The 24619-nt window shown below is 37.0% G+C and overlaps 2 protein-coding genes across 6 annotated transcripts in view; one reads left to right on the forward strand and one right to left on the reverse strand.

Moving 5' to 3' along the window:
- Positions 1 to 24619, forward strand: part of CMSS1 (cms1 ribosomal small subunit homolog) — a 385325-nt gene that overhangs the window by 22905 nt on the left and 337801 nt on the right. The window lies entirely within an intron of this gene.
- The window catches only part of FILIP1L (filamin A interacting protein 1 like), a 157073-nt gene that overhangs the window by 16978 nt on the left and 115476 nt on the right, over positions 1 to 24619 (reverse strand). Inside the window, exon 5 of one of the 3 annotated variants that reach the window (XM_039537797.1) lies at positions 8858 to 11606. In XM_039537797.1, the coding sequence (XP_039393731.1) occupies positions 8858 to 11606 (2749 nt within the window). Of the gene's footprint in view, positions 1 to 8306; positions 11607 to 24619 lie in introns of those variants that run through there. The other 2 variants (XM_039537781.1, XM_039537790.1) reach the window with 2 other exon arrangements.

Raw genomic sequence — 24619 nt, forward strand, 5'->3', positions numbered from 1 at the left:
CAGGTCATCATCAATGAGCTGTGGGTAAAGTCTATCAGGACCAGGGTTTACCCAGGAGTAGCTGATGTGATGATGAACACAATTTGTTTTTGTCTGCAGTGACTAGTCATTCATGGTCAGTGTTGTGTCACCTAACTCAGTAGTTAAAAATTGTGTTTAAATGCAATTAAATCGTCTAGTGAAGACAAGCCTGTGCTCCAAAAGCAAGGTACTGCTTGAGTTTAAAGGGAAATCTCCATTTTCTGTTAGTAATTTAATTAGAGGATTTATTCACTCTGTAGTCTGGCCCCTAGAAGTGCCAGTACTTGAGTAGGATTGATTCTATCCAGTAGAGGGCAGTGTTGACACTTGTATGTTAGCCCATTACCTCCATGTACATTGGTAATGTTTTCAATAAACTCATTTCCTCTTGGTTTAAATCTGTTTATCTATTCCTTGCATATGATTGTTGGCAGCAGAGATTCTTTTGTACAGATTCTGGGCAACTAAGGATTGCTGTGATAACTTTTTTGGTAGTGTTTTGTTTTCAAAATGATTAGGGTGACCAGATGTCCCGATATTAGGGGCTTTGTCTTATTTAGCCAACTCTACCCTCCCCCCCCCTCCCCCCCAAAAAAAGTCCAGAATTTTCACACTTGCTCTCTGATCACCCAAAAAAAGATGCATATGAAGCTGTTGGACTAGGCATAAATGTATTTTAAAGCAAAAATTTCTTCAATACTGGGATTGATTGTGCAAAAATGTAAATACATATCCTCCCCCCTCCTTTATTATTTAACATACTTTGCAGGAGCACACAGAGGTCAACCATGATGGGGCCCCATTGTGTTGGTTAGTGCACAAACATTTGGAAAAGAACAGTCTCTGCCCCAAAGAGCTCACGAATGGGGTCCACATTTGGATTCTTGGGAACTGCTGTAGATTTCAGGATAAGTTTTTTCTTTTGTGAAATCCACATTTTAAAAGAGTTTTAACCAGGCTCACCTTCTAGTCTGTGGTGGGATGTTTCTGTTTTTTGTTTTTTGTGGTGTTCACTTCTAAAAGAGAAACACGGTCTGTAATGACCTGAGTATGAGTTTAAGAACTCCTGAGTTTTAATCTTGTCCAGGACTCGCTCTGTGGCTTTGAAGAAGTCACTTAACCCCTCTATCTCAGTTTCTCCAGCTATAAAATGAAGACATTGTTTCTTTCCTTCTTCACAGGGGTTCTGTGAACATTAATTAAAGTTAGTATTGTACTTTGAAGATGAGAGTGTTACGTCCTGTATGGGCTAAGTATTTTTGAGGGTAGTGCCAATATCTAAGTGAATACATACTTTTTCCCTTTTCAGAGAAACCATCAACAAGATGAAAGCCTTTTCTGGTATATTTAAAACCTCTTTATATGTGAATCCCACTCTGTGCCCTATTGTGAATCATGTTTGGTCATAACAGTTGACTAAACTGATTATTTCGAGTGTGTGTCTCTATGTTTGAGTCCCCTCAGTATGTTGGACAGGAGGTTATGTTCTCGTGCAGAGAATGCAATAATATTCTGTGGCTGTTGATTGTAGGATTTGTCCTTGTAATAACATTTCACAGTCAGATTATATTTGTCAAAACCTTCCTGTTACTGGGGTGGTTTTAGCATTTGATTTTAGCATTAAAATGTTTCTCTCACACCCACCCGTGAACTCTTAAGATCTTCTTTTCTTGTTACATTGGTAACATAATGTTTGTTCTACCCATTGCTTAAGTCTGGAGATTTGGGAGTTGAGTCAGCTTTTGTTTAGCCTGTCTCAATATCTAATATTTCCTAGTCATCAGGCACATGGTTCCTCCATCTCCATGCCCCAACCCAGCAGCATCAGAGTCATTTTAATCGTTCTGCCATAAAATTATTTCCCAATTTTTTTCTATGTGGGGAAGGATGCATTTTAAAACCTTGTAAGAGATGTAAGGAGTCCCAGGTTTTTTTTTCTTTTTTTCTTCCAGCTTTACTTGTCTATTCTTCTGGATAAGGAGGATTTAGCTGGCTGTACCTTCAATTTTCATCAATTCATCTCCTTAACTAGCTATTAGGGATTGCTGTTGAACAATGTCAGGCACTGTCTCTCATTAATCGGAAGAGCACGTTACTTCTGTAGTATTTTAACCTGTGAATTTTCCAAACAGCAGAAGACTAGGACCAAAAGTCAAAAGTATGTCTCTTGCAAGAAGGTAGAGAGCACTGCCGTGCTACTAGGCTGGCCCTCCTCCCAATGGGCAAGATTTTCAAACCTGTGTGCCTAAAATTACTCTCCTTTTCCCATATTTAGACACCTAAATAAATGGTCTGACTTCCAAATGTGGTGAGCACCCAGCAGCTCCCCTTGAGCTTATCGTCAAAGTGAAAATCCAGTACATCTGTCATGGGAGGATGCGGTTGAGGACACACAGGGAACAGTCATGTTGGGCATCAAAGAAGTGTGCTGAAAAGGGTGCTAGCTCCTCCCTTTCCATAACCAGTTAACCTCTGTTCTCTTTCCCTGAGGGTTTGACGCCATATCCAGGAGAAGGGTTTGTTCAAAGGCTTATTAGGAGAAGGGCTCACTGAAGGGTCTGGGAAGGGGTTGGTGTCAATGCATGATGAGACTTGCAAGAGTGGCCTTTGAAATGCTGGCAGCTTCTTAAGGTGATCATTCTGCAGGGGTTTACAAAGAACAGTGCAAAATATTGGTTTCGGACATTCCTGTTTTTCAAGGGCATATAGTGACCCTTACTGCTTGTCTTATGAGAAGGATGGAAGAGAGGCCTTAGTTGAACTTGCTTTCTAGGGAAATCTTTTGTGTACACCTGATCTAGAAATGTTTAATTTAATAATCAAGTATCTTTTTTTATCATTTTTTCCCCATAGTTTGCTAATTTCTTAAAGTCAAAGGGGGAGAAAACACTTTTTCCCTGTAGAAGTGAACCATGAAGCAGAACAGAGCAACTTGTCTTGTTTTTTTTGTCCTTTACTGCTTCCGTGTGACGTATAAGAATAGCTTCAAGCTTGCTTCCGCCCTCTGGCACGCGCACACGCTCATACAGTTTGTTTTTAACATTAGAAATGGCAGGGTCTCTTTTTTGGTAGAGAACGCTAGCAAGATCTTCTGAAAGTCTGAATTGTGAGATGCTGTTTGAGGCTGTAAACCTGAGTTGTAGTTTTCTCTCTTTCTCCAACTGAGACAATAAGAACAGCCATATTGGATCAGACCAAAGGTCCATCTAGCCCAGTATTCTGTCTTCTGACAGTGGCCAATGCCAGGTGCCCCAGAGGGAATGAACAGAACAGGTAATCATCAAGTGATCCATCCCGTCACCCATTCCCAGCTTCTGACAAACAGAGGCTAGGGACGCCATCCCTGCCCTTCCTGGCTAATAGCCATTGATGGACCTATCCTCCATGAACTTGTCTAGTTCTTTTTTGAACCCTGTTATAGTCTTGGCCTTCACAACATCCTCTGGCAAGGAGTTCCACAGGTAGACTGTGAGTTGTATGGAAAAAATACTTCCTTTTGTTTGTTTTAAATCTGCCTATTAACAATCTAACAACAGTTTACCTGTGGCAATGTGGATGGCGGTATGGGCTAGCTGCCCGAGTGCAGTCCTGTCTGTGACCCTCAGTAAGTACTCGAGTGGTTAATCCGTGTCACTGCCTGCACTACTGCAGCTACACTATGGTTTTTAGCACACTAGCTTCATCAAAGCTAGCGTGTGTACACCTACGCAACCTGGAATTATACCTCCCAGCTACAGTGTAGATGTACCCTAAGACTAGGCAACCCCTATACTCTTTGCCTTTCAAGACCAAGAATATTCCCCTCCCCTCATCTGTGTAGAGGGAGAGCCGCACTTCAGGTTACAACCTTATGAGATATCGTACTTCCAGAAATCTTGCTGAAATCTTCCAACAAAAAGAGCTGCACTTTCTATTGTAATTATGTAGAACAAAATATTTAAAAAGCTCTTTGATAGTCTTCATACACAATAATGAAGCACAGTAAGAGGCTTAAACTTTTTTTGCACTTTTCTGGTAATCTTTAAATACAAGAACCCAAGATTCAGATATGTCCTACTCTTATTTTTGTTCTGACTTCTCACAACAAAGGTACAGTTAAAAATGGAAAGAGAAGTAAGGGTAGAATGGAAGAGAGTCAGTGACAATCTCAAGGAATCTATACATGGTACAAGGAAGAAGATCACCAAATGTATCCACCTCCACTTTCACTCTAGAGATTGTTCCATTTCTTGTGATGCTAGTATGGTTTAATATTATGCTAACAATATATCCAATATATCCAAAGCAATGTCCATTTTTAACATCCAATTTAATTATTTTTAATTACTTTATAAATAAAAGGACAGCAAATTTTCTTCAAAACCTTGGGTCAGTGGCCGTTACACAAAATCTGATGTCTTTCATTTTCTCTTTCTCTGTCTGACACACATGCATGACATGCAAGTCTGTGTTTTGGTTAGCAAAATATTCAGTTGATGTGGTCTACTTATTTTTTTTTTCCCCTTCAAAACAGTCTGTGTTTTGAGCATGGCATGGTGTTCTGTTCCAGAGGTTCAATTCATCTGATCCAGCCTGGTTAACATTTTCTGTATCCATACTTTCACTATTATTATTATTTATTTGCATTATTACAATAGTGCTTAAAGGCCCTTCTCAGGTTTGGGGCTTAGCTGTGCTAGCTGCTGGAAAAACACAAAAGGTAGTTTCCACTTGCAAATGAAATAGTGATACTGACCCTATTTTTGTAAAGTATTTTGAGATCTTCTCATGAAAACTGCTTTATATTACCTAAATTGTTGTTCATTATTATATTTTAATATTATAATGCTTTGACCTTTTAATATAGCACCTTTTGTCAAGGGCTCATAAAGCAATTTATAGATAAATTAACTGAGCTTCATCCTCCACCCCACATAGGTAAATATTATCATGCCTGTTTTAGAGATGGGAAAATTGAGAGCTGGAGAGGTGAAGTGACTTGCCCAAGATGACATAGGGAAGTAGTAGCCGTTACTTCAACCACTAGACAACGATTCCTTTCTTTGTGACAACCTTAAAGCTACCTTCTTTTAGTTAAGAAAGTTATTTAAAATGAATTATGCTACAGTCTGTAAATATATCCAGAAACGCATTTGCTCCCTTGTGCACTACTGATCAGCTCTTTGGAATAAGAGAAAAGTGAACAATTTGTCTTCTGAAAGCCTGACTTGTAATTGAAGTTGTTGCTCCATCTTGCTCCTGTGGAAGTCAATGGCAAAAATAAATACATCATGGAGTCCATGACCCTGCAAGTATGATATGTTTAGTCTCTTTGGCAGAGGGCATATCTGTTGATCTTAATCAAAAGGTATACTGTTATGGGAAATGTGACAAAGATGCTCACAGGCAAGTTTGATACAACTTTTCTGTGAATAATAATATCCTATGGCTGTTTCCTTTGCCTTTTGTTCATTAAAAATTATTTTCCTGTAGTGAAAATGGTCTGTTAGTAAAAAATGAACACGGAAGAATAAACACTATCCGGTTGAATAATTAAACTTTTTAATGGTGTGATCTCTGGTCTAGGTCTTTTAATTCACTTAACATAGAACTCTTGTTCAGAAGAACAGGACAACTGTCCAAAGCACAAGAAATGACTAAATCTAATTCTTGCTGTATAGTTAGTTTTTTGAAAGACATTGTAACAGATTACTGCCTAGTTGTTAATCAACTAATTTCTGTGCATCTGGTTAGCCTGCAGGTGCAAACCAGAATATTTTGTTTTCTACATAATTTTAAAATAAAAACAAAATGTAATGCTAAATGTATGAGGACAGTAATAGGATTTTTTTTTAAAGGACTCTGGCATTTTCAGTATTTTCAAATATCTGCTAACAGAATATTGGTGATTACTGCAGAGTTATGCACTGTTGTAAAATGTGCACACCTACAGGATCTTAACAGTGTATGTTGAAAATTAGTTATGTAGAGATCTATTGTCCATTTTGGATTGGCATTGCAGAAAAGAATGCTAAAGCCAAATGTAATAGAGTATATGTTATTACCATCATATAAGATTATGCTCCTTTCGGTCTTGATTCTACAAGATGCTGAACACCTAGTGATAAGTAATTCCCATTAAAGTCGGTGGATGCTGAAGTCAATAAACCCCTTGCAGGATAAGAGCCTTAAGGAACCATCACATGCTGAGCCTGATTCTGGTTCCACTCAGTTCAGCTTTTGAAGTAGTTGAAGTTAAATGGATGTAAAACAGGAGCAAAGGGCTTGATCCAAAGCCCACTTTGGATCAGGCTGTAAGTGAGATTGGGTTGGGCTCACACTATCTTGCGTAGTTTAAATCTTTTAAAATATGCTGTTGTAATACTCTGGTGCACTTCTTTCTAGCTACCCAATGGGACCCAGTGCTCAGTCTAGAAGATACCATCAGAGATGCTTAGTTTTGCAGTTCTCAAACTCTGGATTTGTGTCTCCAGAGATAACATGCTTGTTCACAGCAAAAATGGTTTAAATAAATAATCTATAGAGGTGAGAAATAACAGACCTCAACCCTATTGTCCCTCTGCAAATTTGTGTACACAGAGTGAATCCCTTACCCAAAAAGTTCAGTGAATAGAAGATTGTTGGGAGTGGAATAGATCTGGACAAGGAGAAGAAGTCTGGAGATAAATGTGAGAAGGGAGGGACAGGCAGTAGAAACAAAAGTGAAACTGTTTGAGCAGCATATTGCAGAAGTCTTGAGGTCTTTCTGAGTGTAGCCTTCATTGATTTGAGATCTACCATACCATTCTCTCACTAGAAGGGAAAACCTATAATGGCAGCAGGCCATAAAAGAGACCCAGCTTGGGAATATTGTAATGAAGTTCCTCTATCTGTGGGTAAAACAAGCATGTGTGGAAAATGGAAACAGCGTAACAAAGAAATGCAAAGCCTGGTTGCCCAAATGAAATAACATGATGAGAAATCTATCTGGGGATTGGTCCTGCTTTGAGCAGGGGGTTGGACTAGATGACCTCCTGAGGTCCCTTCCAACTCTGATATTCTATGATTCTTTAAAAAATTATTTAATTGAAACTCCCATGGACCTTACTTTTATTTCTTTTTCCATTATTGCTGATTATCAAGATACATTTTTGTGTTTTCTGAATAGAAACTTTTCTTTTTACAATCAGTCATTGTCTTCTGTCATAATCATTAGCTCCCCCTTCAGCTTTAGCATGTGCTTAAAATCCTTTGTTGAATCAGTATTGAAGGACAATTAATATCACAGTTCATAATCATGGAAAAGATTATCTTTATTCTGACCAGTTCATCTTGAGCTGTGATATATGAAGTAGAGAGCTTCTATTTCTGCACAAATGTCTTTATGATGATTAGCAAAGTGGTGAAAAGATTTGTTTTCTAAATGCATAATTAAAATTGATGTTTAACTTTTTAAAAAGCTGTTTTTAAAAGAGTGAATTTCAGTAGTAGCTCCTTATTTAGAGAAAGAGAGGTGTTGGGGAAGTGAATTCAGGATCTTTTGGCCTTATAAATAATTCAAAATGAAGCTCTGGTGTCACTGTATGTAATGTTCTCCAAGAGGTTAGCATTGATTGCTTCTTACTCTTGGTATACAGACAAATTGAGGCCAGCATTGCTTATACTATTGTCATTATTTATTATTATATGCACTAATATAGCGTCCATCGCTGCGGTGCGTGACGCAGTTTTGTCTAAATAGCGGCATTGTATTATTAGTGTCTGTACTATGTAAGAATGTATAAATTCAAATAGCTGGACTATAGTATTCTCATTTTTTGTAACCAACTCATTTTATCATTTCAGAAATTATAATGTGTCCTATCATTCATTTTGCTTTCTCTTCTTCACTGTGCCTAACTAATATGTAGAATGATGGACTGTAATCTAGGTTCCAACCCTGCTGCCTCCTTCCCTTCTACTTTGAATAATAAAATCATGTTGTGGAGCCATTCTTCTGGTTGGTCTTTTTAAAATGTAAATGTGCTGTTAACATTCTTACAAAGTCTTTAAACGTTAGTATTTTTAATGTAGACTAAGAGCTTACCGTACAGAAAAAGAAAATATTTCTGTGATATAAACTTCTCAGCTCAACCCAATTACAAAGAAAAGATTTGAAGGAGGAAACAGATTGAGTTTTAACAGAATGACAAAGTGTTTAAAAAAATCCACACTCTCAAAATCCCCAGTGATTGACATGCCCCAAAACATGTGATTTATGCATCATGCACTTAAAATTGGTACTGTACATGTGATTTTGTGTGTGTTTGATCTAAAAATAACAATTTGAGTAATAAGGCTAGGAAACATTGGAGAATAGAAGGAAGGTAATGGAACCATTCTTATCTGTATTTAGCAGGCATTTCAGGGATTAAAATAAAAGTCTGTCATACATGCAAAAATACAAAATGCGCGCACACACCCACACACCAAAAGAACAAATAATTCTGCAAGCAATGGTAAAAACAACCAATTATTTACTGTTTTGTAATGTTAAAATATTTCACCAATACACCTTGCAGTCAAAAATAATGTGAGTTATGGAAAATGGAAATACATAAAGATGCATTTATACAAGTGGAAGACTAAATATTTTACATAAAGATATTTCAGTGAAAAGATATACAGTAAGTGCACACTTGATATGACTAAGCAGGCAAAACTTAACGTTAGTCCCAAATAGCATTGTACAGTTCATGCACAGATCTCTCCCAAAATAAAGGGGGTGTTCCAAATTATTCTTGCTGGGATGAAAAATAAGATGGGTTGTTGGTAAGGGAGTCAGCATGGATGGGGATCAGTTATAGACATTACTTACTGTAATTTGTGATTGCCGTGGGAGAGGAGTGGCTGTTGGTGTGATTGTGATACTGCTTGTGATTTTACTAGTAGGCTTACTGGGTGTTCCATTAGTTAGTGCTGGAGTTCTGTTATCCTGAACTGGAGTACAAGGTTTTGCTGAATTAGCAAGAGCCTGAACATAAGGACTTCCTAAATGAATATGGATTTTATTATCCTCAGTAGTTATTACACTTGAACCAGTGCTGTTAGATCTTTGAAAGTGCCATGATGATTGCCTGTCTGGGGATACTCTAAAAAGAGTATGCTTGGCACCTATTTCCAAAGGCTCTGGAGAAAGCATTTGTTCTGGAGAACTTGAAGAACCTGTCAGAGCCAACGGAGACATTGTCCTTTCTGGAGTTATTGAGCCACATGATTCAGGAGTTTGAGATCTTGCAAAAGTAGCCAATGTGATAGGTGGCATGGCTTGCTCTGGACTCATGTAACCGTCAGCTATTTTTGATTTTAAAGGCGTTAAAGAAGTATTTTGAATAATGGTTATTCTTTGCTTTGGTGTGCCACAGTTGGGTATAACTGCTGTACTAGTGTAAGAGTGAGGACTGTCTGTAGTAGGGCTTGTTATTTCAAGGGTAGCTGTGTTTTGTCCATGGTCTGGTGTAACCTTTATATGAAGAGGTTGACCAGGTGTATGACTTAGAACTAAGTCTCGTGGCTGTGCACAATTTCCATTCTGTTTGTCATGAATTTTTCCATTTTGAGAATGGCTTTCTTTGGACTTCATCCATGGGATCCATAACTTTTTGTTTACTGCATTTGCAATGGATGAATTGCATTTGAAAGACACTGTTTGCTCCTCATCATTGTTTTCGTCTTCATTATCACTCTCTTCGTACAATTGCCCATTTATGACTGCTCGTTCTAAAGGAACAAGGCTCTTGTAATCAGGTGGTTCATTGTCTGCTGGATCTGTCTGGACTTCTTTAGAGAGAACCTGCAAGTCAGAAATTCTCCTTCCATTAAGACTCGGTCTAAGGCTCTTACTGAAACGTCTGTATCTCTCTAATTCTTTGGTAAGGCTATCAATTTCTCTTGCTAACTCTCTGTTTTTCTTTTCTTGCTGGGTGAATTTCTTCTGAAGGACCATATGATCACCCCGTAGATGACATATTAGGTCTTCTGTTGCCATGTACTCGTGAATTTTCTCTTTCAATGCATCTACCTCTCTAGACAGGTGCCCTGACTTTGCTTCTTCTTCTTTAAGTTTTTTGAAAAGCCACTGTTCTTGGTTGGACTCGGCCTTCTCTACTAATTTATACTTAGCCAGTTCCATTTTCACACCCTCCAGTTCTTCTGATAGAAATGTAGCTTTGTCTCGTTCATTGATGTATCTTCGCTCTAGAGACTCAAACTCATCTTCAGTTTTCATGAGATCATCCTCTATGGCCTTCATTTCTTTCAGCTTATTTTTCAGCCTCTCAACTTCTTGAGCAAGTTCTTTAATCTTGTTGTTCTCCTGCTGTAAGGATGTGCTTGATTTAGTTGTCTCTTTGAGTTTATTTTTAAGAAACTCTTTTTCAGTGGCTTCTAGTGACTGAAGCCTTTTCCTTAGAATATTTACCTTGGAAAAGAGATCATTTCCTTTCTCTTCCTCTGCTTTAAGTTTGTTTTTCAGTTCATCTCGTTCCTTTGTTACACTGGACATTTTTTCCTCTGCATCAGATTTTGATTTCAGTGCCTTTTTACTTTCCTCAATTAGTTTTTCTGTAACTGACATCACTTTCTTTTGCTCCACCTGAAGCTGGGAAGTTGCAGATTGTAACTTTTCTTCTGTTTGCTTTATTTTTCCACTCATTGTCTTTCTTTCATCCACAAGCATGACCGTTAATGTTTTCAGTTTAGTTAAATCTTCCTTGAGTGTGAATTCTGTTTTTTCTAACTTGATTTCAGTGGCTTCAAGCTCTCCAATTCTAGCTTTTAAGCCTTCCAACTCCAGAGACAATTGCTTTGTTAACATTTTTTCTTTTTCGAGATTGCATTTCAGAGCATAACATTCTTGTTTGCTCTTATTGAAAGCATCTTCTAATTTCTCCAGCTCCATAATTCTTTTGTTGAGTTTGTCAACTTCTGCTTTAAAGTTCTTGTTTTGTGCTGCTTCTTTTTCTAATTTTTTATTAAGCTCTCTACACTGATCTTCTATTTTTATGAGCTCTTCATCTTTACCTTCCATTTCCAGGACACGTTTCCGTAATTCTTCTACTTCAGACATAAGGGTGGAATTTCCACATTCTCCTTTATTTATTTTTTCCCTTATGTCTTGCAGTTCTTCCTCTGCTTTTCGTAAAGATTTATTAGTCTCCTCTAATTCATCAATTTGTCGCGTGAGTGCTGTTAATTTTATCCTGAGCTGGCGATTCTGGCTGTCCTCATTGGTTAGTTTGGCCATCATTGTTTCTTGTTCTTGGGAAATCTTATTGGTTTGCGCTTGCAATTCTGCTTCCAGCCTGATGGCTTTCTGCTTCTCTTCTTCTGCTTTTGCTTCCGCAATGGTGAGTTTCTCGTGTACTTGCTCTGCAGTAATGATGAGCTCTTGGATTTTTTGACTTTGTTGGTTCAACTGTTCTGTAAGTCTTTGCTGTTCATCCACCACCATTAAAGCAAATGATTTCAGTTTTGTCAGTTCTTCTTTCAATTTGGTTATTTTCTTGTTGTTTTCCTTCTCTTTTTTTGCCTGATACGCTGTTTCTTGGTCAATCAGCTTTTTCAATCTGAAAAAACACAAAGTATGTTTGTTTTATTTTGTAGTAGTTTTTGTAGTAGAGTTTTTCAAAATACATATGTTTAGAATTATGATACCATCTAGAGTAGAGGTGAGCAAAGTACAATCTATGATGTAACCTGAGGCTGCCTGACTTTGTTGTGCAGCGGAAAAGGCCACAGAGACTAGAAGTCCTCACATTAAGTGCTTCATTTTAACCGGAGATGCCAGTCCATGTTGCTTATTCACATCTGTGGGCTCTACGAACTGTTTCTGCAATAAAGGTACAGTACAGCCTTCAGGCTTCTGCATTTGCCGGTGCAACTCCATCAATTGGGCAAGCTTCAGACACCCACTGTAGAACAAAATTAAATTGTCTGGTTCCTAAGGTCTGGTCTGCACAAACTGTTTTTATAGCTATTTAGCTGTATTGGTTATTTAGAAATTGATGTAGGTAAATCAATACTACAGTCTAATGTGGATGTCCATAGTAAGGGGTTGCATTGATTTAATTATGTCAGTGTAACAACTGATACAGCTAAATTAATACAAAAACAGTGTGTCAGCCACTTCTAAGTGAAAAGGGATCCTTGCCATCTTGTAGCAGTCTAATTCTGCTGTAAACAGGTAAATGCATAGGTTGGTAGTTGTTGTTTTGCACCTCAAAAATCCCAAATTCCTTGTTGTCCAAAACTCAGGTCTGATGGTGTATCTGAAAGTCATAGTATGAAACCTTGCCTTTTCGTGAAGGCTTGAGGTGTTCCTTGAGATTTTCCTAAAATCAGGTTTTACCTGTAACTGTTGTAGCTCAAGTACATCGCTACCTTGATATAACGCCACCTGATATAACACGAATTTGGATCTAACGCGGTAAAGCAGCGCTCCCGGGGGGCGGGGCTGTGCACTCTGGTGGATCAAAGCAAGTTCGATATCACATGGTTTCATCTATAATGCGATAAGATTTTTTGGCTCCCAAGGACAGCGTTATATCGAGGTAGAGGATATTTCAGTGGTAAAAGGTGTATGTTAGGACTGTGCATTTGTGTCCTGCAGGAACCGGAATAAACCCAAATATCTTAGTATTTAGATCTTTTCATGGGCCTTTCTTTTTTGTCTCTGAGTCATTGATGGGGCTGAAATAAAATGTAACCTGACCTTTTCACTATTTCTGCCTCCTTTCCATCAGCTCTTTTTACTTATTTCTGACCCACAAAGTAAGCTCCTTGAAGCGTTAAAAAAGCATGTGAAAAATATAAGTAGAAACAAAAAACATAATAGAAACACAAATACTAGAATCTCTGCACACCAAGTGTCTGTGCGTGTAATATCTATATTAAATAACATTCATTAGGAAAAAAGAGATTATGCGGCAAGACTCTTTCTAAAAGCTCATGTTACCATCATCATCATCTCATTCAGGAAGAACTAGGTGGTACTCCCATCCATGCTGCTCCTTAATAAGCTGTTCAGTGACTTGAGGAACATAGTCCTGAGGGCTTAGCATGCAGTCTCAGCAACACCTACCCATTTGGCAGTAATAGAGCCTGGATTCTTACATGGTAGTAGAAAGCTGCTGATACTATTTAGGTTGATCTGGTACTTGTCTCTTTCTAATGGTGGCAGTGAGTAGAGGTTTCCGACATTGGCTATACAAAATCTCTCACAGCACATTCACTGTACCCAAGGTATTTATTCTGTTACAGCAAATAAATCATTGCTCCTGCAGTGAAGTTCTTTATGTGCAAAATTGACAGCATGAACAATAATAATAAAATGTAGTAAGCTTAACTTATATGGAATCATTCTTACAAACATTGTTAAATTATTTACAGAGCTTTTAATAATATAATTGGGAAATGGACATGAAAAGACGTAGGCAAGGGGAGAATTTTTTTAAATGAACTTTGAGAAATGACAGTGGGTTGATAAGGCAGATGAATACAGGAAGTCTGCTCAAGATGGCAGGAGCAACAGTCAAAGACTTATTACTACATTGTTGGTATTAAAAAAAAGTTCTGCTTGACTCTTTCATTTTATATATTACAACTTGCATTTGTGTTCCCAACAGTGTAAATCTCCCTGTCTTCCCCACCCCTACCTCTGAGTGCTTTAGTAGTGAAGTTCAGTTGATGATTTGGTGTTGCCATAGACACAAAACCATAACAGAAGCATAACTAGCAGTTTCACTTGGATTTGTTCAGCTTTTGTGTGTGCCTGAGGTTAGCCATCTTATAATAATTTTGATTGAATTTATTCCAACTTATTAGTCTTGGTTTTACTTTATCAATTTTTTTCCTTATCTTGATCATTCTTTTTTAAAGGGATACTTCTGGACAAGGACCAAATGAGAAATACCTAAATTAGCTGTTGAATATATTACTGATTATCTTTTAATTAGGTGATATCTACTTTTCCCAAAAAACAAAAATGTTTGAATTCTTGCTATGCCTTAAAGTTTTATTTCTAGAGGACGTGGTTGGCCACAAAACCTTAAACAGTTCTAACTTTTCCATGGTTGTTTTATAGTGATTTTATAATGCAATTTAGTTAACAGATTTTTCTTTAATTTAAATGTTTCAGTTGACTGGTGTCTGAGTGAGTAGTCACAGAAATCTTTCAATATATGTACTGCATATGCATTCCAGTTTGTATCTTCATTCTCTTCTATAGCATTATCTCACTAGTTACTGGGACTGCTTGTTAAAGTAAGGGACCACCTGAGTTTTAATAAAGTCTTTGCTGAATTAGGGCCTGAGACTCAAGTGAGGTACACAAATTGAGCTTTGATCAAGTCTGTTCTGCGTCTGTAAGCTAATTATATTACTGGTACCTGTCCTGGCTCAATGTCTAATCTGGGTGAATTCTCTGGGGCCCAGTCAGTTTGGTCATTCTGAAGTCCTAGTCAGACATCTGGAAGGGATGTCTGCAGTATATTGAAAACATTATCCTCACTTAACTTTTTTTTTTTAATGGAATTTTGAAAACCTACTGGTAATAAAAAGCAAGTGTTTCTGTACCCACAAATTCATCTCTTCCCCAGCCTGCAAAAAAAAACAAAAAAACAAAAAAACCCAACCCAAGTAAACAATAGCTATCATCACTTTGCTTCTATGTTGTATCCTATTCCCATTCCCTTTCCCACATCTGTCTTTGTAAAATGTATGCTTTTGGGGGCATGGATTATATCCTCCCTGGGTTTAGAAAACACCAAATGCATAGAGGACATCACAATAATCTAAATAATGTATCTACCTTACCTTAAAATCCTGTTGCATATACATATAATGTTTGTCAAAAAATGGAAATGCATATAAACAGTGCAAAAATAAAAATACAAAACACATTGGTTTCATGTTTGTTTTCCTAAAATTTCTTACCAAAATTAGAGGAAAACAAAAAACCACCAACAGCAACAAAACACATACCTCTTACATTTAGGACAATGTAGAAATTACAATAAAATTTCCAAAATATTTCAACTGTATTTGTATTTTTATCTAGGTTTCTTAAAAATACTGTTTAACTAGAGAAAATCAAATACAAAATGGAATATTTTGATAATGCTCATAATTTCTTCACATCCATAATTGTAAGATAATTGTCTGGTTTTTGGAAAATAATTTTAGGAAGGTGACTGTGAAACTAATGTGTATGTTAAACTTTAGTTTTTGTTTCTGTATTTTAGACATATAGTATATGTGTATACAATATGAGATTTATGGGATTTTATCAGTGCTGTTATGTATTTGTTGTTGAGATGACAAAAGTAAAATAAATTGCCTTAATATCATAAATATTTTCATTGTCTTTTTTGATTGGATGTGAACATTTCCCTGTAGTGTTTGCAATTCAGGCATCACACTACAGTACTAGCCAACCAGAAAGTGAAATTGATAAGAAAAACATGAAACTGACTAGTTAGTTTTCATTGACCAGATTGAGAATCCCTTCCTGCAAATACTTAAGACGTTGATCCTGCAATGAGCTCGGTGTGGGTGGACCTTGAGGGGCTCTCTCTAGGAGTCTTCCTATGTGGAGCTCATTGCAGGAACAGGACTTGACTACCTAGAGGGTGTTGTGGGACTTTTCACAGTAGCAAGCAGTACACCTGGTGGGCAATGTGCACTTACTTTTTGTGCTTCACTGAGTCAGTCCTGAAACAGCGTAAAAGATGACAAGCAAATTTGATTTTGTACAGTGTTTTGAGGTTTAATACTTTAAGTTGTATCTATAATATAGCTAATTCCCTCCTCCCCCGTCCTTTTTTTTTTAATGTGATTTTTAACCTGCCAAGTCTCCTCTAAAGGACACTAATACATTTTACTGGAGAGTGATCAGGAAGGACAGGAAATCATCAATAAATCATCAGACTGTCCAATTAGGTTAAATATTTGAATTATTTTCATTTTGAGTTGTATTTCATAAGAATGTAGTTACATTTTAGACAAAGATAGATATATCATTTAGACAAAGCATTCATAGACAATTCCAAGTACTTGATCCCATGGGACCACAAGAGCACTTATTGAATCTGGTCCAGCAAAAACAGGTCTTGGAAGCTGTTTTTATAGACATGAATGTTAGGTAGTTAAACAGAGTCAAAGCAGTGTCTTATTACTGCTTGTCTTCAGAGCTTCTGTTATAGTTATATAAGTTATTAACCTTATTCTGGTTTATCATCACACATATATGAAATGCCAATTGCCTGTTCTTTAAAAAAAAATCATATTTGTCATCCTTGAAACTCTCATTTTTCATCATAATTAACTTTTTTCAATGCACATATTATAGCCTATTAGAGTCTCCATACGTATTAAACTCTTCTCCATACCTAACTGCTGGGTTAGATTCAACTGGGTTAGATTGCACTGATTATATTTAGTATCATATGACTCTCTGCCTCTTACAAAACATATCTAACAGCACCTTGTTTTACGGTGTCATGTGTTATGTTTTATAAGTGGGGTTTTCCAGTATCTTCATGTATTATATTACGTTAGTATAGTTTGACTTGAATTTTTGTGGGACAGTAGGGGAAGTGCTCTCTTAAAGTTTGTGTTGTGAAGAAACTAAAGAGATTGTGGCAGGAATGTGATCATAAGATCCTTGTTTTTGTAATCTTTTGCGTCTCGCTCTGTTTCTCATATTTAGTCTGTTCAAGAATGAAATATATATTTTTAAGTACCAAGAGTAAAACAGACCAACGTTTCTGCACAGTGAACCCTTGAAAAGGACAAATTCTCAAGGATTTAACAGAAAGGGACCTCGGCCTATAAAATTTGGACCTCGACAAGTCTCCCTTCAAATAGTGAAGAAGCAGCTGTAGCTAGAGTTTTGGTTCAGGACATGGAAATGACAGATATTTTAAGTGCCTAAGACACACAGAGACTTTTTTATAAAGCTTCAGATTCATATTTTTGAAGAGAATTCTAGTGTCTGTCTTGGAAGCTGTGTGTAAACCTAAAATATTTTCTGTATTTGTAAAGCTTACGGATGTGTTTATAGTTAATTTTAAGATGTCATTCAGCAAATATTCTACAGATGTCAATTTGAGGAGACTTGCTAACATGTTTTTGGACATGTATTTGAAATTCCTTTGTATAATGTAAACAAAAATTTTAAGCTGAAAGTTTGAAATGTAAATGAAATCATGATTATTACTCTGTCTGAGGCATTCTTCCCAGTAACTAGAAAAGCCAAAGCCTGGCCATTAACAAGAAAAGAAACATGCTTTATCACTTCTGGTAAGTCATACAAATTGGTGTGAGTTTTGACACCAATAGAGTTAAGTATTTCTTTCCGGAAGAAAGTCAGTCTTGCATTCCTTCATAGTTTATGGCAGTAAAGCTTGACTTTACTAATTATTTTCCAATCTTGGGACGTGTATGCATAAATTTTTCCTCCCCTACAATTCTACTTATTGATGTATAATGTTTATGAATACCTATGTTATGGCTATTTTTGTGTCCTATGTATTATCTTTATTGGTGCTTACTTTTTTCCTTTTATAAAGAAAATCAAAGGCTTCTAAAATCATAGCAGCAACAGCATGCTGCAGGTATTATATAATGTATTGGCTTTATCTGGATCTGTCAGCACTGCCCAACAGAATGGCAACACTTTATTTTAAAATTGTGCATCTCAGTATTTGACATTATTTTTAAATGATTTTTTAAGAATTAAGTCCAAATTTGAGCTAAAGGAAAATAAAAGACACATCGGATACAAGATCCAAAAGCATTTCCAGACAAATGTCTTGATATGAAAGTTTAATTTAAAATGGGAACTCTTACATTAAGGTATGTTCTCCACTGGGCAGTTAATCACATCTTGATATCATCCTTATAATTCCAAATTGTTTTATAAACTTAACATTCCTAGACAAATAACTAAATATACAGGGACCTGTGCTGCCGCCTCTGGGATGAAACGCAACAGAACCAGTTTAGGACAAGAAGTGAGGCATACCTTCTTCATCTGTAATTGTAGAGAATAGGTAACCAGAATATATTTACCTGAGTTGGAAGTTAGTCACGATGCTGGATGTGTACACAGACACACAGAGACAAATTCAGGAGGGGAAGAAAAAGTAATAGTCTCTATAACAACCAATGATGATTGGGGCTTTGGTTTTAGTCTTACTCTAAAATGCAATGCTCCTTTAATATCCTCCCAAAGACACCAGTTCAGTATTGACTGCTAAGAAAGTGTATTAGCTCTTGAGTTATCCACCACAGTTCTTTTTTATCTAAATGTACTTTGGTGATTATCCCTCCATACAACCTAATCAGATGGAGATCTGTTGGGATCATAAACAGAAGGCTTTGTGGTCTGGATGCACGAGTAACTTAATTTATGGAAATTAAAATGAAACACGCACAGAGAAAATAATATACCCCACTAAGTATATCAAGATATAATTTATCTGCAAGGCTGCGATGTATGTCTTTAAAAGGGACATGTAACTTGACTCTTTTAATTGACTAATTTTAGAAAATTTTAATATTTTGTTAGAACACGTACTTTGACAGTGCCGCAGAATCATTAAAAAAAGAGAGAGAGAGAGAGAGTAGTATGCACAGCCTCTCAACATTCCTTGAAAAACACTTATAACAGTTTGCTCTCCTTTTGATGTTTATTAAGTCTTTTGAGCAGTCCTGAGAATAGCAGCAAAAAACATGCTAGAATCTACCGTCTCCCCACATTATCCTTCTTGTATATGACTGCCTCCTTGGTTTCAGTTCAAATTTTGCTATTATTGCTAACTGTTCTCATGCAGGGCTTTGGGAAGTGTGTTTCCCAGAAACTCCTCCCCATCAGAAGTGCACAGTATCACACTAGTGCATAAGACAGAAGTTGAACTGACCAATAAAAAAAAAATCTCTGAAAATGACTATACACAACAACTGCTGTCAATGCCAAAAATCAAAGGTGAATATAGCTGAACCGCTTGATAATAGTGAACGTAACATAATAAAATGTAACATCCCGGGGGTGGGGTGGGGTGGAAGGGGAAGAGAGAAATACCAAAGCATAGCCCTCCACAGTAGCATTTAAGTTCAGAAAGGAACTAGACAAAAATCAGGAAGCTAGTTAAAAAGAAATTAAAAGGTACAGTGCCAAAAGTGAAATTCCTGCAAGCTGCATGGAAACTTTTTTATAGACACCATACTAGAGGCTCATTTTAAATGTATACCCCAAATTTAAAAACGTAGTAAGAGAACCAAAAAAGTGTCACCATGGCTAAACAACAAAAGTAAAAGACGGAGTTAGAGGCAGCAAGGCATCCTTTACAAAGTGGAAGTTAAATCCTAGTGAGGAAAAGAGAAAGGAGCATAAACTCTTTCAAATGAAGTGTAAAAGTATAATTAGGAAGGCCAAAAAAGAATTCAAGAACAGCTAGCCAAAGAGTCATAAAGTAACAGCAAATTTATTTAAAGTACATCAGAAGCAGGAAGCCTGCTAAACAACCCGTGGGATCAGTGGACGATCAAGATGCTAAAGGAGCACTGAAGGACAATAAGGCCATTGCAGAGAAACTAAATGAATTCTTTGCATTGGTCTTCACGGCTGAGGATGTGAGGGAGATTCCCCAACCTGAGCGGTTCTTTTTAGGTGACAAATCTGAGGAGCAGGAGGTTTTGGAACAAATTGATAAATTAAACAGTAATAAGTCACCAGGACTGGATTGTATTCACCCAAGGGTTCTGAAGGAACCCAAATGTGAAATTGCAGAACTACTAACTGTGGTAGTAGCCTATCATTTAAATCAGCTTCTGTAACAGATGACTGGAGGATGGCTATTGTAATGCCAATTTTTTTAAAAGGCTCCAGAGGTGATCCCAGCAATCACAGGCTGGTAAGTCTAACTGAAGTACCAGACAAACTGTTTGAAACTATAGGAAAAAATTATCAGACACATAGATTAACACAATTTGTTGGGGAAGAGTCAACATAATTTTCGTAAAAGGAAATTGTGCCTCACCAATCTACTAGAATTCTCTGAGGGGGTCAGCAAGCATGTGGACAAGGGGGACCTGGCTATAGTGTACTTAGATGTTCAGAAAGCCTTTGACAAGGTCCCTCACCAAAGGCTCATAAGCAAAGTAAGCTGTCATGGGATAAGAGGGAAGGTTCTCTAATGGATCAGTAACTGGTTAAAAGACAGGAAACAAAGGGTAGGAATAAATGGTCAGTTTTCAGAATGGAGAGAGGTAAATAGTGGTGTCCCCAGGGGTGTGTTCTGGGGCCAGTGTTGTTCAACATATTCATAGTGAGGTGAGCAATATTTGCTGATGATAAAGTACTCAAGATAGGTAAATCCAAAGCAGACTGCAAAGAGTTACAAAGTGATCTCACAGAACTGGGGGAGTGGGCAACAAAATGGCAAAAGAAATTCAAAATTGATAAATGCAAAGTACAACACATTGGAAAACATAATCCCAGCTATACATAAAAAATGATGGGGTTTAAATTAGCTGTTACCACTCAAGAAAGAGATCTTGGAGTCATTGTGGGTAATTCTCTGCAAGCATCAACTCAGTGTGCAGCGGCAATCAAAAAAGCTAACAGTGTTGTGAATCATAGTACAGAAAATATCATATTGCCTCTATATAAATCCATGGTACACCCACATCGTGAATATAGCATTCAGATCTGGTTGTCCCATCTCAAAAAAGATATATTAGAATTAGAAAAGGTACAGAAAAGGATAAAAATTATTAGGGGTATGGAACAGCTTCCTTGGAGGAGAGATTAATAAGACTGGGACTTTTCAGCTTGGAAAAGAGACGACTAAGAGGAGATATGATAGAAGTCTATAAAATCATGACTGGTGTGGAGAAAGTAAATAAGGAAGTGTTATTTACTCCTCATAATACAATAACTAGGAGTCACCAAATGAAATCAATAGGCAGCAGGTTTAAAACAAACAAAAGGAAGTATTTCTTCACACAACGCACAGTCAGTCTGTGGAAACCTTTGCCAGAGGATGTTGTGAAGGCCAAGTCTATAACAGGGTTAAAAAAAACAACCTAGATACGTTCATGGAGGATTGGTCCATCAATGGCTATTAGCCAGGATTTTCAGGGATGCAAAACCATGCTCTGAAGTGTCCCTGGCCTTTGTTTGCCAGAAGATGGGAACGAGCAACAGGGGATGGATTATTTGATGATTACCCGTTCTTTCTTTCCCTCTGAAGCACCTGGCATTGGCCACTGTTGGAAGACAGGATACTGGGCTAGGCGGATGATTGGGTTGACCCTGTATGGTCGTTCTTATGTTCTAAATGGTTTTGGCTTACTCCCAGCAGTTTGTATGCTGAAAAAAATTGTTTTGTCTATTTTCTTATAGTTCTTGTAATCGCTGGTGTTACAAGTAACAGTGGGTAAAATTTTTCCCATGGAAATCTGGTTTTCAAGTTATTGGTGTGTCTCTGTAATTATTATTATTATTTTTTTTTGGTCTCAAAAATTTGAGTGCGAGTTCTTTTGAAAAAACATAGTTACAAGTGAACTCTGTACTGACCAGACTACGGTAATGAGCTTTACTTGGGGTTATCCTTGAAAAACTCCCACAGAAGAGAGACAGCTTTTGGAGGACATGGAAGTATGAGTGCTGAGCTGTACTGTTCTGATGTTACATTTTGAGATACAGCTTTCTACGCCCCCCCCCCTTTTCCTGGATTTAACTGCTATTTGAATAATTTCTGTTTGATGTTAGAATTGACATATATTATTGTTAATATGACAATTGCATATAATTGTGCATGCAAGATAAATGTTAATCTTTTTCTGTTCTGAAGACTTGGTTCCTCTTTGACTGTCAATTTTAAATGAAACTATGAACTATTAGTGTGTGGTCACACCTACATGATGCTTTTATTTTCTTGGCTAATGGTTTGTTGTTGTTTTTAATATTACCATAGTGCATCCTTTTCCCAGCTTCCTTTCTGCAAAGCAAATTGCCTGTGAAGCCAGAAATAAAGAAAGTAACTTCAGATGCAGCACCAGAATTTGGAACTCCTTGAATTTACGTCAGCCAGGAAATTATAGTCTTGCAGATGGAAAGCTTACAGGAGGAAATGGAAAGATTAGTCTTGAGAGATGTGGTATAGTGGTCAGAGAAACAGGACTATGAGGCAAGAAATCTTGAGGTTTAATCCAGACAGTGCCTCTACCTTCCTCTTTGGCTTGAAAAAGTTAAATTCTATACCTCAACTTCTGCATCTATAAAATGGGGATAATAAGGTTGACCTATCTGACAGTATATTTTCAGAATCAAATGGTTAACCTTGAAAATGCTTTAAAAGGTCTAAGTATTGCCATTTCTCAAAAATCAAGACAAATCCAATGAAATCCATTACTAATTTTTGTATTCAAAGATTACAAATCCACTACATTTTTAATAAATTGAATTTATGGGGGAAATCTGTGTTCTACATCCTCCATTTTTTAAAAAGTGCATACTGTACAATTTATTGCTGGAAAACTCTACCCTTCTCAGCAGCCAGATATTAAATCCTTGCAAATAGCTCCTGTTACAAAATACTGAAAGCCTTGAAGATAAGCAACTATTGTGTTTGCCTTGGAATTCTTGTTGTTAAATTTTCTCTATGGCCAAGTATACATGGAGGTGGGTTTTGTTATTTCTGCAGAATATAAGTATCAGCCAGCATGCTGCTGCTGTAACACAGCAAGTGAAAACTATGTGCAAGAATTTATCTGTGGTTACAATAGAAAATCTTTTTATAATTCTTCCATAGCATCTTGAGCATCTCAAATCGCTACAAAAATTAATGCTTTAATCTTCCCCACTCCCCTGTGCGGTAGGAAAGTATTTTTCCTCTCTCTTCACAGGTGGGGAAATTAAGGCAAAGACAGATTAAGTGACTTGCCCAGTATAAAACAGGAAGTCTTTGGCAGGGCTGGAAATAAAATTAATATTTCCCAGTCTGTGACTAAGCATTGCATTACTGCAGTAAATGCTACCTACTGTGAAATGTGAAATTTCTAAGTAAATTTTATTTATTATGCATAGAATTGCAGCCGCGCTTGTGCAATAACATTTTCTGCCCCAGTTCTGAAGTCCCAAGGGGAAAATAAATTAGCTTGGATTTCAGATCTTAGAGCTAAGCATGCGTAATTACTTCTAAGTAACATACATACCACAATATTCTTAAATTTTAAGGGGTGACAATAAAAATACTATATAGGAGAGCCTGTCTACATTCTGTTTCAATGTAGTCCATACACCAGGATTAAAACTGTGTTTTTTGGCCCATCTATACTGAGTGGGTAAACGGAAGACCTGGTCTTACAGCCCTTGGTTGTGTGAGTGTGTGAGTGGTGCCGCTGACTTCAATGACTACAGGACAGAGCCCTCTATTTTAAAGCTGTTTAGCTGGAACTATGTTTGAACACTTTTAAAAACATGATGGAAAATGCCAGAGTAGAAGAAGAATGAAGTTTGTCTTTAGTTTCTGATCAGAATTATTTTAAAAAAATGAGTGAAATGATTGAATTGCCTAGGCCATATTCAGCTGAATGTAAGTCCTGTTGATGAAGCCCGTCATGAAACTTGCAACTTCAAGTCCCTATCAGAAGTGCAACCCCTTTAAGTCATCCCTGAACATAGCATATTACTGTTCAAGTCTTCAAGAATATCTCTGACATGCATTCTTTAGGTGGTTTCTACACAGATAACTGTTTTGTAATTTGTTGGTTCTTCTGTTCCTTTCTATGACATGTAGATCCATAGTTGTGTATTACATGATGCTGTTGTTACTCTTTTGTCTTTATGGTACGTGTTCCACCAGGAGCTGTGCTGATATCTTAACCAGCACTGAGTATAGTTAAACGAGTACCCTGATACAAAAAAAATTGTACTTAAATTTAGCTAATGTTTTTAGGATGACTTTGAGAATGGCTGTTTTCCAACAATAACTCATCACGTTACTCAGAGGAGACTGGCCATAAATGTCATTTTCCCACAGCATTTCCAGGAACTAGATGTTCTCTGAAATAATTTTAACATGTATTATATAGAAATAAATGTCTGGGCCAAATTCTCAGCCAGGGTCAGAATGGGTGGCATGACTGCATATCTGTTGTATACTGCTGGATGTATGAACTATGACCCTATTCATATACACCTTCAGCAGGCCTGTAAGTACTATGAAGCTAAAGCAGAAAGCCTTTAGTTAATAGCAGGCTGCTATAGTTACCAGAGTCAGCCTCTAGATCACATGGTGATCACTTGCATTATACATTCATGCTAATCTGGTTATAATTTCATTGTGTGCAATTACTTTATTTGATGTAGTTTTGTGGGGAAATCCATTGTATTTGTAGCAGAAAAAGTGAACCTTAATTGACACCATAAATTTTTGTTGATGCTAAATTTTCTGAAGTATTACAGTCAAGCCTTTACAAACAAAGACCCTAGTAAATTTGGTTTACATAAATGGCCTGTATTTGTTTAATAACAAAATCAAAAGTAAATGGAAACTATATTTGCAGTGAA

This window comes from Mauremys reevesii, linkage group 1 (assembly GCF_016161935.1).
Source record: "Mauremys reevesii isolate NIE-2019 linkage group 1, ASM1616193v1, whole genome shotgun sequence".
Taxonomy (NCBI): Eukaryota; Metazoa; Chordata; order Testudines; family Geoemydidae; genus Mauremys; species Mauremys reevesii.